The sequence below is a fragment of the Ambystoma mexicanum genome, chromosome 5p (genome assembly GCF_040938575.1).
Source record: "Ambystoma mexicanum isolate Mex_15411 chromosome 5p, UKY_AmexF1_1, whole genome shotgun sequence".
NCBI classification, from domain to species: domain Eukaryota; kingdom Metazoa; phylum Chordata; class Amphibia; order Caudata; family Ambystomatidae; genus Ambystoma; species Ambystoma mexicanum.
Window position 1 is genome coordinate 446,831,998 of NC_090930.1, and position 13,789 is coordinate 446,845,786.

At 43.1% G+C, this 13,789-nt stretch overlaps 1 protein-coding gene across 4 annotated transcripts in view; it reads right to left on the minus strand.

Moving 5' to 3' along the window:
• Positions 1 to 13,789, minus strand: part of WDR44 (WD repeat domain 44) — a 1,281,409-nt gene that overhangs the window by 719,546 nt on the left and 548,074 nt on the right. For all 4 annotated transcript variants that reach the window (XM_069612853.1, XM_069612855.1, XM_069612854.1 and 1 more), the window contains one exon: positions 7,421 to 8,078. In XM_069612853.1, coding sequence (XP_069468954.1) covers positions 7,421 to 8,078 — 658 coding nt within the window. The remainder of the gene's footprint in view (positions 1 to 7,420; positions 8,079 to 13,789) is intronic.

Genomic DNA, 13,789 nt, shown 5'->3' on the forward strand with positions numbered 1-13,789 from the left:
TAAACATGCTCTGGTAATAGCTCTGCTCAAAAAACCTTTGTTGGATTTTGGGATGCTCGAAACTCGCCCCTTCTCTCTTCTTCCGATTTTAATGAAGGTTATGGAGGCCCTTGTCTCCCCACTGTTGTCTTCCTTTTTGGAATCCTCTGGGTATTTTGAAATCTTTCAATCAGGTTTTCGTCCAGGAAGGGGGCACTGAGTCGGTTTTAAATTCTGTTTTAGATGGCCTGGCCTGCCTGACCAGGGTGGAGTAGGAGCGGTACTTCTATGGGACTTATCCGCGGCTTTCGACACGGTTGATCACACCATACTTATATCCCGGTTGTCGGATGCTGGGATATCCAACAAAATTCTAAATTGGTTCTTTGCCTTTTTGGCCGATCGTTCTCAAATCGGTCTCCCTTCCTCCTTTCTGCTCTGAACCGGTAAGGCTTACCTGTTGTGTCCCTCAAGGATCTGCACTTTCGCCTATACCTTTTAACATATATATTAGATGCTTCCTTATCCGCTCACACGGATTTCGATATTACTCCTACGGCAATGATACCCAGTTGCTGGTTCGTTTGGACCTCACTCAATCGGACACTGCATCTCGGCTGAGGAGTTGTCTTGAGGATTTGGAAGCATAGCTGGCGCTGAACTCACTCAAACCGAATGGGAATAAAACAGAGGTCCTTGTAGTAGGCACCTCCTGCCCCATTTCTTTTTGGACTCCCGACTTTTGACCCACCTCTCTTGGCCCGTTTCCTCTTCAGTCCACTACTGTGAAAAATCTACGGGTTAAGCGATCCTCTTCCCTATGTTGGGTGTCATGAGCCACGTTTGGACTATTTTGCTGCAACATTTGGTGCTGTGGGCTTAGGAAATCCAAGAGGGCGGAAAAGCCCACATTTGTGCCAGAATCCTGGAGAACCGCGCAGTCTTTGCGCACAACAAAATGGTCACCTGACCTGCCACCCACCAGTGCGAGCGAGATGGGCCAGGAGTGCCATGGGTGAAATGTGTACCAAAGGAAAAACAGCAGTACCGGTGGCTAAAAAAAAGCGCTTTGAAATCACCTTTGCTTCTCTGAAATGCAAGCTACAAATGCCTATTTTAAACATTGCAAGATGTTCAAAAATCTCAATGAACACCAGCAGACATTTGGCAGAATGTAGTCTTGTGTGCATACAAAATCTGGAAAGATGAAGAGCCCAAAACAATGTTTATAACAAAACTGGCTGAGCTGTGGATGTCAGTAGCTGAAGTGAAATTGGACTGAAAGACACTAAAATCTAAATATTTAAAATAAATGAGTGACCTACTGTTGAGTGTCACATAGTTGCAACTGTTAAATGTCATAGTTTTGAACTTCGAATCAGCATTCTAGCTGCATGTGTAAAAATTGTAAATTTGTTTTGAATGAAGAAAGACTGGGAACCAAAGGGACATTTGGCTGAAGCCTGGCTTTAAGAGAGTGAATTCTGCCTGACAACTACCCCCGACAGGAGTTGAAACTTGATCAGCGGCTGTGTTCCCAGGCCTGGCTGCATTCTGCTGCCCCTGCCAAAAGGAGATGACACCCCTCTGAATTAGGGGAGGGGCACCTGGGGACCGCAGGAAACTAAAAGCACTGTCCTTGGCCCAGGCAAATGTTAAATTAGGGGGGTCGTAAATGGCTTCCTCTTGGAATGAATCGGGGAGGGGCACTGCATCGGTGAGCAAGCTGAGCTTGGGGGAAGTGGATAAACCAGAAATTCCACCATGTGCTTTGGAAAACCACACCCCTTTGCGGCCAGAGCATAATTTTAAAAAGATAATGGATAATTCATAGTGCGGACTTGTGAAAATTATATAAATAATATCATCATTCTTGTGATTTTTCTGTGCATATTTTAAGAGGTGTTAGGACTCAGTGGTATGTTCTTGGGGATAGTAGCGGAAAAAAGGTTGTTACTCCAAATGTATGCATGTTAAAAATCTGACACTTTATCATCTGAAACCCATATCCCTGGTGCACATTTGTGTAAAATCTGGAAAGGTTTAGAGGTCGTTATCTGGATGAAAAGGGGAGAATTCTGTCATAAGTGGACACAACATCTTACAAAGACAGGGATCGGATGGTTTGGTGCTACAGAAAATATGTTAACTGGACATATAATATTAGAAAAATGGTACATAGATACATATGTATTTGGATCAGAAATAGATTTGTGTTCAATTTGAGAAGGGGAGGATCATCTGACCATAAACCTACTTCATCACTCGGACTCACAACCCAGTTCCCCCAATCAAGGGAGAGAGGAGGAACTGGCCAATGATAAGCTGAGAGGGTTGGGCATGCATAATGAGCCGACCCACTTTCTAAACACATAAAAGGAGACTGTGCAGGACAGGTAGAGACATTCAATTCCCATCTCCTTGCGGAGCACGCTGACAGGCGACTTCGCATCCAGACACTCCAGACTTTAAATCCATCAATCTCCAGAGACCAGAGATCCAGAGAGACCAGAGATCCAGAGAGACCAGAACTGTGCAGTGCTGAGAGTTGACCCAAATCGCTGTGCACAGAACCAGTACCAAGTGGCGAGAGAACCGCAGCCAATCCTGACCCGATCCGTGACGAAGTCGCATTCCTGTCCATAATATAGTGTGAGTACTCAGCCAGATCTGTGCAAACCCAGTCTCTTAGTTTAAAATAATCTAATTCAAACTATTTTAACCTATTGAGAACTGCATCATACAAATCGTGTCCCTTCTTTTGATTCAAAGCTGCAAAACTGTCATCTGTCATTTTGAAATTTTAAAGTTTAATTTCTGAAAAACTACCTTCACAAAACGAGCCTATAACCGTCTTTCTTCTCCTTATACTTCCTCCGTAATTGCGCTCGACGCACACGACTAAATTGCAGCGATTTGACATTTTGCTTCATTCCAGCCACGTGTAAAAACATTTATCTTTTGCTTCCATCACGGAATTCTGTTTTCAACTTGATAACCATCCCTGAATCATTGATAGGGCTGGCCTGAACCGATTTAAAGTATCTCTCACTCACCCTGAACCTCCTATAGGGAATTAAAAGCAATTTGAGTATATTTTTCACTTCATTGCCACCACATTTAAAAGGATTTTGCCTGTGTTTAAAATCATACCTGTTTTCCTCTAAGCTCGCTGGGGGGAACTGGAACTTTGTATTGCATTTGTGTGTATTCCTGAGAATTGTGTGTGTTACTTTCATCTCCTTACATTGCATAGGGGGGAGTGAATTGTCAAAGAAAATGTGATCACATTATCTTTTCTGTCCTGCCTTTTATTCATCTTTGCATATCCTTGAAACCATAAAGCATTCTCGATACCTTATTCCCCTGTTCCTAGTCATAAGTCACCAGAACTGTGCTATTGTAGGATTACCTATTGCGGATTACTGCTCATATTCACAAGTGTGATATCAATTATTAATTTATTATAAAAGTGTGATATATATATATATTGTTTAATTCTCAAATAAACCTTTTAAACTTGCAAAACAAACTTACTTCTTGGCTCAGTGGGTTCATGGGGATTCTAAGAGAGGGGTGTTATATAAGCGTTGTCATCCAGAGTACACAAACTGGACATAAAAATATATAAATAAGGGCTTCCCTTGAGCAATCCCAGACAAGGCACTGACTTAGTGGGACTGCTTGATTGGAGTCTTTAACACCTATCAATGGCTGAGCAGGTTGCGGCTGTTAGCAAATCTGCACATTTCAAACTGTGTGTTGAGGAAGGTTCTTCCTTTCATTCCTACCCAATTTCATGCCCCAGTGCTCGCCGCACTGGTTCTCAGCGCAGTCGACTACTGCAATTTGCTTTATTTTGGCCAACCTGTCTATCTACCATCCAAGTCATGGTGCGCCTCCAATGATCTCTGCCTCAACGCCTGTAAAACTGAGTTCCTTCCCATTGGGACCCCTGCTCCCTCCCTCCCTCCTTCCCCTCACTCTGGCCTTCCTCGTGGGGCTCTCCCATTGTGCCTTCAACTGAAGCCAGAAACTTTGGAGTCATCTTTGACTCCTCTCTCTCTCTCTCTCTCTCTCTCTTTCCTCCCTCACACTTAGGACATTGCCAACTATCCGCTCTTCCTTTCTCAAAGGAATTTTACCTTTTCTCACTTTCCGTCAGAGGCTCAATGTGACTCAAGCCCTGGTTTTCTCTAGAATGGACTACTGTTAAATCCGCATCCTGAATCTTCCTTCTTCCTCCTTCCTCTGCGACCCCTCAAATTATCCAGAATAGGGCAGCAAAACTTATCCTTGGTCTTAAGCCCAGGGACCACATCTCTCTTGCACTAAAAAAAGTCTTCACTGGCTCCCGGTTGCTGCATGGATTAAATTAAAATGCCTCTGCATCATCCACAAGGCTGTCTGGGCCTGTGGACCACACTATCTTCAACTCCCTCACTAAATACGCTCCCCATAGACCACTACGCTCCTCTGGCACCAACTCTGTGTGTAAAGTGTTTTGCTAAACAGAGGGCAGGGGGTTGCTCAGTTTCCTCTGCAGGCCCCCTCTTTCTGAATAGCCTCCCGCTGTGCCAGGAGCAGGATCTGCTCAAATTCCAGAAGCTTCGTAAAACTTCCCTCTTTTCCTCCTCTACTCTGCTAATCCCACATGTGCTGAATCGGTGTCGTTGGCCATTGTGCATCTTCAGGGCCTTGACCTCCCACACCAATTCTACCCAGCTCCTGTCTATCCACAGCACTTTGCATCTGTACACTCTCTGCTCTGGAGACTCACACTTGCACCTCCTGCAGCCCAGGCTGTGTAGCACTCAACATTCCTAGCACTTCGTCTATAAATCACCCACAAGCTTTGACTGCCCAGCAGTTACACCCTCTTCCATCTTCCTTGCTGCACTTACATGTTCTGAATACTCACAAGGCATAGCAGGTTTGTCCCTCTCCCTCTTCCCCCTCTGCTCTTAATTGTGTTGTAATGCATGTCCCACCCACGCTCCCTCCCTGCCGGCCGCTTTGAAACAGGATACATTCACTTTTTTCCTGTTTTCAGTCATCAACACCACCCTGCTTAATTTACTGTATAGAGGTGTTGCAGTATTCACTGTTTTGCAAAGTATTCTGTTGATCCTTTTCCGTCACAACTCCTCCAACCGCTTCGTTTAAAAATTCAATTTTTTTGGAAGTCCTACAGACAACATCCAAGCTCATCCACTGACATTCTATGAGCTCAGGAGACCCCATCTCTACCCAAAAGCCTTTCAACAACCCCATCCCATCCAAGCCCATTACTGGAGCAAAATACCAGTAGTTTGATGAACATATATAAAATCATATATATCAATATATATAAAATCAATATAAAATCAAATAAATAGAGGTGTTTAACAGTGGAAAAAGGAAGCATTTTAAATAGCATGGCAGGTTCTTTGCATTGGAAGTTTCTGAAGGGACTGAATGCCAACTTAAAATTGAACAATTCAGCACATATGATCGCTGAGCTGCAAGTGTTCCCACCAAACAAATGTGTTTCTCATTTTTCCATTGCGAGGATTTTTCATGCGGTCCTTTGAGTTGGGTCAGGCTACTTGCATATCAAGTTGCAATTCTAGGGAAACATCACTCATCACTTCTATTTCAAAGCACAGTTTCTGACTGACAACCAATCAAGCACCTCTGGTGCAGCTCTTGAAACTCCTTGCACCTGGAGGCCTACTTAAAAATGCATTTCACCGAGCACTCAACTCATTGCGATGTCTTGCAAGCTGCATGCAGGAGAGCCTTGAAAAGTTCATATCAATGACAAGTAATTGTTGCCGTAAAGGGAAACAGGCCAAACAACAATCGCTAGTTTCTCCCTTCATTTCTTCTCTTCAAGTCCCTGAAAATGTCCTGTTTGCCCTACAGAATACCTAGCAATTTAAAACATAACATTCCATTTATGCACCCACTCCCCCACCCAAGAACTAACAGCTTGTAACCCGTTAGCTCCCAGCAGAGAACAAAGTAACGAGCACAACTTAATGCAATACTACTTACAATAATAATAATGATGATGATGATGATGTCAGGGTTTTATACAGCGTGTCATGCTCGATTTTCTTCTGCTTCTAGGCCCTGTATTAAAAGCAGTTTAAGCTTGTTAAGTGCTCCGTGCTGCCCTCTATCGAGAAAAGAATGCAACTGAACTGCAGGACTGGGGAGTTGTACACAATCAGGGGCAGGTGAAGTATTCCCAGATGACCCCATCACTAGTCGTGGAGAAGCCCCATGTTCATAAGGATACAGCATCGCATATTTACTCTAGTAGAAGCCTAGATCTGTCAGGTTCAAGGCCCGAGTCTCAGAACCTGCAGGCTGATACTGTTCCAACTTACAACCTGTCTAACTAGGACTCGTGGACAAAGCTGTTTACTCTTCTCGCCTGCCAACAGCCACGCCCTCCACATAAATCTTTCACCTATCAGAGCGCAAGTTTCGAAAATGCAACTGTTAAAGTGGATGATCAGAGTTTTGAAGTGGCCTTCATGTGGCAAAACACACGTATACAATATCATAAAACAGAATATATTTACCGAAATGTGTAAAAGATTTACATTCACGTATGTAACAGAAGTAGCTAAATGTTGTTTGAATACAATGAAATGTTTCCAAGGTAGAGTAAGCTATGGGGAAACTGAAAATTATTAAGTCAAGTGGGAAATCAAGGCTTCCTACTAGAACAGGAACCGGCTATTTGATGTGCGTTTTTTCTGGTTTGTTTTGTGTAACACTCGCTTGCCCCCGGGCCTAAGACACTCTGCAAATAAATAAACAGCTCCGTTACAATAGGCAGTATTCCACTAATCCCATCTTTAGCAGACGTGACATCTCTTCAGTTTGTGCTGGTCACTCAACCCAAGGGTACGATTCCAGGAAAAGGGCACGAGTCCCGAACATTACAAGAAACAAGAGGATATTGACTAGAGAGCTAGCAACAATGCATGAAAAGCTTCGCAAACAGAACTGCCACTTAGTTCTCCCATTGTTACAGCATGACGGTCACTTCACTGATGCTTGTCTCCCCAGTTCGCTTACCACCCACAAACCCCATGGGCTGCTGCTTGTTCTTTGCCTAGTGGTACTCTCTAACACAGAATGCTGCATGCAAGTCTACTACTTTATATTACATTATACATGAAGTGCGTTTTTGTGTTTACCGCTTCACACTTATTTACTTCTTATTTATCCATCTGGTTGTTCCTTTTCGTCTTTGATATATATGTACAATAATGTCAATGTAACAAGATATTCCAAAATAGGTTTTCAAAAACTACAAGTTTCATGTTTAATAATGTATTTTCCCGATTAGAAACAAAACCTCACTTTCAGATTCATCCGCCATCTGCATCATACATGGAGTAACTCACGAAACATTGCAACGAGTAAACTGCATGCTTACCTTCCAAGCCAGATTTCTGCCCCTCAAAATCAAAGTCGTTTTTCTTTTTTCGTGGCGGTGGGGCTGGTCGTGATGGAGGCGGTGGTCTGGGAGGAGGTGCATTGGCTGGTAGTGGAGGGCGAGATGGGACATGTTTCTTAGTGCTAGCAACTATATCAGGCTCTACACAAAGCTGCCTAGGGGGTTTAGCTGGAGGCATTTCTTCTTTGTCAGGACATTCTTTGGTAGGGGAGGAGTCCAAGATGACCTGCTCCATAATGTCTTTGTGCTGCTCTTCAGTAACCACCTCATGTTTGGATTCTTTTGGTAAGTTTTCACTGGTTTCATGGATAATAAGCTCCTGTGTTGCATGTATTATTTGTTCTAGTTCCGTATTTGTATCAGATTCTGTCCGAGCTGCATCCTCAAAAGCCAAACCCAGATGCCTTGAATTTGTCTCATTTTGTTCCGTGGAAATATTCAGAGATTCTTCGCTGTCCTCTCTTGACACAGTCTCTTTAATTAAGAGTTCAGGAATATTGTTAATAAGACTTGGTTCAGGAGTCAGAGTACTTGTATCCGATGTTAGATCACCAGACTCCTCTTGGACAATGGAATCCAATGGCTCAACTCCCACTTCTTTTTCCTTCTGACTTTCTTCTATAATACTATCAATAATCTTAGAAAAGAAGAGAAACATTTTTAAAAATCCAACAAACAAAACTCAAAAATCCATATAATTCAAAACAACCAAGAAGGCTGATAAGAAATTCAAATGCTTGATTATTTAAAACATATTAAGGATTGAATTGTCTATTTCATTAGGGGGATCACTTTATTTTATTAGGGGATGCACGCAATGCGAAAGAAATAAACAAAAGAACAAACTTTTCACTGGTGCGTGATGGAGCATTCAACATACAAAGTTGGTAGCAGCAGCAAGATTTCAGTGACTGCTAAAACAGCAATTGGTTAAGGAATCCTTACCAACTAATAGTGTAGCAAAGGACAGGATTTGAAGTCAAAGATATTGAGGAAACGTAGAGCCCAAGAACTGTTCAGGAGTGGCAGAAAAACATTTTTAGAACCCATTACAAGTCAATGTTTAATCAACTTAACCAAACATTACAAGTGAGCAAGTGTGTGGTCCACTGGAGTCTCTGTATAAGAATTCTGTTGTGTACTCATGCGTTTCCCGATGAACTTGGGTCATTGACTTTCACCGCTAGTGATCTTCTCCCAAAGGAACTGTTTCAATGAAGTCAAGCTATCCATCTCCAGATTCTTTACTAAAAGGGTATCAAGTAATCTCCCACACTCAGTTTGTCCCGTTGTATTTACATTCAGCAGCAACAATAGTACCCACACAGGTGTTGCTTGTTTTGCTTGATTCTTCTACCCTGCTCCCCTTTCATCCCCCTCTAGCCTACGTCTGCAGGAGTATGTCCTGATAAATTCTGGTTTCACCATAACGGTCTTCTGGCTAATGCTGGATTTGACTTTTATGGACTTCATTCATTCACGGTGCGTCATCCTTTCTCAACTCCCATGCTGAACTTCCTTTGTATCTTGTACTCATGGTGGCCCTAAATCATGCTGTCCCCATCTTCATCTTGTATCCTGGCTTGCAACATTGTGTTACTACTGACTTCTGGAATTGTATTCACTCTCCCCTCTTGCTCTCTCCACTCTTGACTGCTAACCGTGTTCTCCCCTCCTTTTCCTTCACCCTTTTCCTATCTCCTCTCCTTACTTTCTTCTATGCACTTACTCTATCAGAAGTGTCCCTGGACCTAGTATGATAGCAACCTAGTCTGTCTCCTCCCCTTTCCCCTCACTGTTTTTTTTTCCTCCCCACCCCTCCAGCACCATCTGAAATGTCGTCAATCCTAGTATGATAGCCGCTTGTTTTGTTCCTCCCCTCCCTTTCTGCACCCCTCTCCCTCACCTTTTGTTTTTTTCCGGCTCTACCAGAAATGTTGTCAGGCCTAGTACGGTAGATGCCTGTCTATTTCCATTTCCTTCCCACTCTCCCCCTCCCTTCCTTATCTATGTCTTAGCTCTATCTGAAATGTTGTCAGGCCAAGTACGATTGTTAATTTCACATCCTTACTGTACATGACCTGTAAGAATTTCAATGTATTTTCCCTTGTTCCCTCCCTTGCCTTGAAGCGCTTTGAAACAAATTGTGTATAGGCACTATATAAATAAACTATCATATCATATATCACCATATAGGCTTTCCCAGTCACTGACGGATCGCCGACCCAGTTAAAGGTTGAAACCTTGAACAATGTCCAAAGATTACCACACAGGAAAGGCTACATGAGAGGAGACTTAAAATCCTATGTGCTAAGGGCACTTTATTTATTTTTTACAGAAGAAACAGAGAATGCAGCTCATTTCTACAATTTAGCATGGCCAAGAAAGAAATGGCAAAAGGAATTGCTATAGAGTTTGGGCTACATTTCCATTGACCGCACATTTGCAGGAGAGATGCAAGGCAAACTGGACCGAATAGCAGTATTCTAGCAGATACATGGACATGGAGGTGAAGGGGAGGAGGAAAGAGTGTGGGAGAAGAGGTAAGGGGCGTTTAAGTCCACAGAGCCAATCAGTGGGCACAGAATATGAACCTTTTACCTTCTAATTTGAGCTAATGCAAGATAACAAAATAGTGCGCAGTGTAATGATGAACATATGGCATTGAGGCGTATGTGCGTACTGCACATAAAACACATTTTCTAATAATAAAATTAATAAATATATCACAGACTGGTAACCTGGACATCGTTCATTACACGTCCAAAAGATGAAGTTTCTTCTCTGTCAAAAGAAGACTCAGCTGACAAATCAGAAGGAGGTCTTAGAAGTACATATTGTTACAGGCAGTAGACAAGACCTGACCTACATAGTGTACGTTTAACAAAGGTAGTTTCTAATCTACTTTGATTTCACTCAAGTTTACAAAAATAAACGGTCTCAGTAGTGATCAGTGTGTGTAATAAGAACACTAGCAATTAGGTCCACTGGTGCCAGAGTTTACTGTGATGTCACGTTGGGGCACTGCTTATGATCACAGTCCCATTCTTTCCCACATGCCATCAAACATTTCATGATTCTATGTATTTGTGAAAGTTTGATATAGCACAACATTAGGTATATATAATAATAATAAGCAATGTTGAGTGGCTTGCAAGCTGACCAGAGAGGCCCAGATAATTCAATCAGTATGGGAGACATTCTTTACCCAGTAATATTCTTCTTGTGGCTTGTATCTGCTTATATTCATATGCTTTGCATAGGTCAGCTATAAGTTGGTCTCGAAGAGTAGAAGTTGTTAGTTTCAAAGTTTAAGGGTGTCGGCAGGGTTGCTACACTCACACAAGCCCTACCCTACACGTTGCCTGTGATCCCTCATGAATCAATGTACTTAGATGGTTTCTTTTTCTGATGTGACGTGAACAGCATTATTTGAGTAAAGGATGTGTGTGTGCGTGTGTTCCTCATCGTCCATGTGAGGAGGCTGAGTGGTGCATCAGACTCTAATTTGAGACAAGCCACAGAAAGGCTATTGCTGGGTAACTAACGTCCTCATTGAACGGCTTGAGAAAATGTTTAGACATGCATGATTTGCCTAGACTAGTGAGAAGAAGTAGATGAAGATGTTGTGAGCGTGAAACAGTAGACAATAAATGCTTAAATATAGCCTTGCCTAAATGTGAGTCGAATTTTGTTTTAGTGTCTACACAATAGTGCTGTGTAAAAGTGTGCACAGAACTCCAAGGACACGTATAATTCAATGTGACATTAGCAATGAAAGCTAAAGTGGCCCCCATCCTTCATATTGAGTGAGCTTTGGGAGTGAAAGGAAGAGGTTTTTCTGCCAAAATATAGTAAAGTTAATTATAGTATGCATTCCACCTTGCATTCCATTATCCATCCCCAGAAGGAGCTTCAACTGGGCTGTGAAGAAACACTGAGCTCATCACACCACCACCAGAGTAACTCATTCCATCTACCTGAAGCAGCGAGGGATCTGCAAGAAGCATCCGGGGTCAATGACCTCTGACTCCAACTCCTTGCTTTGGGGTGACGCAGCTCTGGTGACCCAGCAAAGGGCAAACATCTAAAGGCCAACCTACAGGCTTTCTTTCATTCAGCCTATTTGCTTAGGAGCTATTGCTTTGCTGTGTCCTCCTACTTGCTTGCAAGTACCAACTATATAATTGATCAGCCTCGTTCTCACCATGCAATGCTCTTACCAGCTCTTCCTTTCTTTTCTAGTTCTTCCTTCATTCTCCTCTGCTCAAACCCATTTCAACTCCATCCCCATCTCTCGTCTTCGACGTCTCCCTTTTCGCTCACCTAATCTCTCAATTCAGAAAATCTAACTTTCTTCACTTCCTCTTCTTGCATCTATCCCGAACATCTCTCTAATTCACAGACTCAACATCACTATTCTTCTACATCTCACTTTATACTGATCTTTGGAATGCACATTCTGTCTGGAACAAGACTTTACCTTGGACTTCCTTCTATGCCATTCTCCCTTCCTTGACCACATTACCCTTACAGAAACCTTGATTTCTCCCTCAGACACTGCAAACCTTGCGGCCCTTCACAGCCCTGCCTAAACCTTCACCCACTCTTCTCGTCCAGCTGGCAAGGGTGATGGTGTAGGGCTGTTTTCATCTTCAAAAGGGTACTATTCTCTCGTACCACCCCATCTCCCGCAACTTCTCCCTCTTTCGAACCCACTATCACTGACCCGTATGGCAATACCATTATTTCTGTCCATCGGCCACCTGGTCCAGTTTGTCAATTTACTGACCACCTCTCCCAACTAATTGACTCCCTTGCTCCCCACCTCATTTTCACCAATGACTATAACCTCCCCTCCCCAATTCTCTATCCAGGAACATTAGCCTTCTTCTCCTTAATCACTCCCTCTTCTGTCTACACATTCGAAAGGTAATTCTCTTGACCACCTTCTCAACTCCTCTCAAGTCTTTGCCTCCAATATATTCACTGTTCCTTCTACCTCTGTTCATTTCATTGTCTTTACCTCAATCTCCACTCCTACTTCCACCCCGCTCTCTCCATCTACCACTTCCATTATCAAGTACAATGTTCCCTCCTCCAATTCCCCATCTACACCACTGTCTCCTTCAATGCAAATTCACAGTTCCCTCCACTGATGAATCCTTTAATGCTTATCTCACTTCCCTCTTGCTACATACACCCCTAACCGCTGCCCTCTCAATTGCCCTGGATTACACCTTCCAGCCGCACCCTTAAAACAATGAGAAAAAACTTTGCACTTGGCAAAGATGTAGACACTGCTCAAATCACCAACTCTACCTGACCGTTCAACACTGCTCTTGACTCTGCCAAACGAGATCGCTTATTTCATATCAATTCCCTCAACCTAGACACCTCCAAAAATCTCAACTCAATTCTCTCACCTTCTAAACCATCCACATCTCCTTTGCTCTTTATACTAATGATGTTCCTCTCTACTTTGCTTCTAAAATTCCCAAAGTTCAAAATACCATCGAAACTACCTTTTGTCTACCACCTGCTCACCTTTCTCCACCACCTCTACACTTCTCCTGCTACAGTGTCTTAATTTGCCCCCACTAACCTGGATGAGATTCTTGGCCTTCTCCTCAGGGCTAACCATTCATGCCCCTTGCCCCAAATCGACCCTCTATCCCCACACATAGTGAAACTTGTAGCTCCCAGTGCTGCTCCATATCTTACTTCCCTCTTCAATGCCTACCTTTACAGTACCCCTTTTCCATTATCCTACATGTTGACTATGGTCTTCCCTATCCTTAAGAAGCCTGGCCTAGATTCTAACTGTCCTATCAACTTTCGTCCTATCCTCTTTAATCTGGCTTCTGAACTCTAACTCTCCACATTGTCAGCTACTAAATCTATTTTGCTCGTCATGCTAACCGTTAACCTATTGGTATTCTTCCCAACCTTACTGCTGCCTTCCATTCCGTCAACCTTTTGGAACTTCTCTCAACAATGTCTCTTCTAGGCATTATTGAGAAGACCCTCGCTTGGTTTGCTTCATATCTCACTCCAGGCACTTACAGGTGTCCTGGCACAGCCTTACCTCCCCAATCACCCCCCTTACTGTTGGTGTTCCCCAGCGGTCAGTCATGGGTCCACTTCTCTTCACACTCTATACCTCTGCTCTTGGAACATTGATCTCCTGCGGCTTCTCCTTTCAAATGTTCGCCGATGGCACTCTGGCTCTTCTGTTTCTTTCCCCGCTTATCTGATGAGCTATAGTAAAATATTTCTGTCTCTCAGCCATCAAATACTGGATGGCATCTCACTCGCGCATGCTCAACTCAAATAAGACTAAAGTTC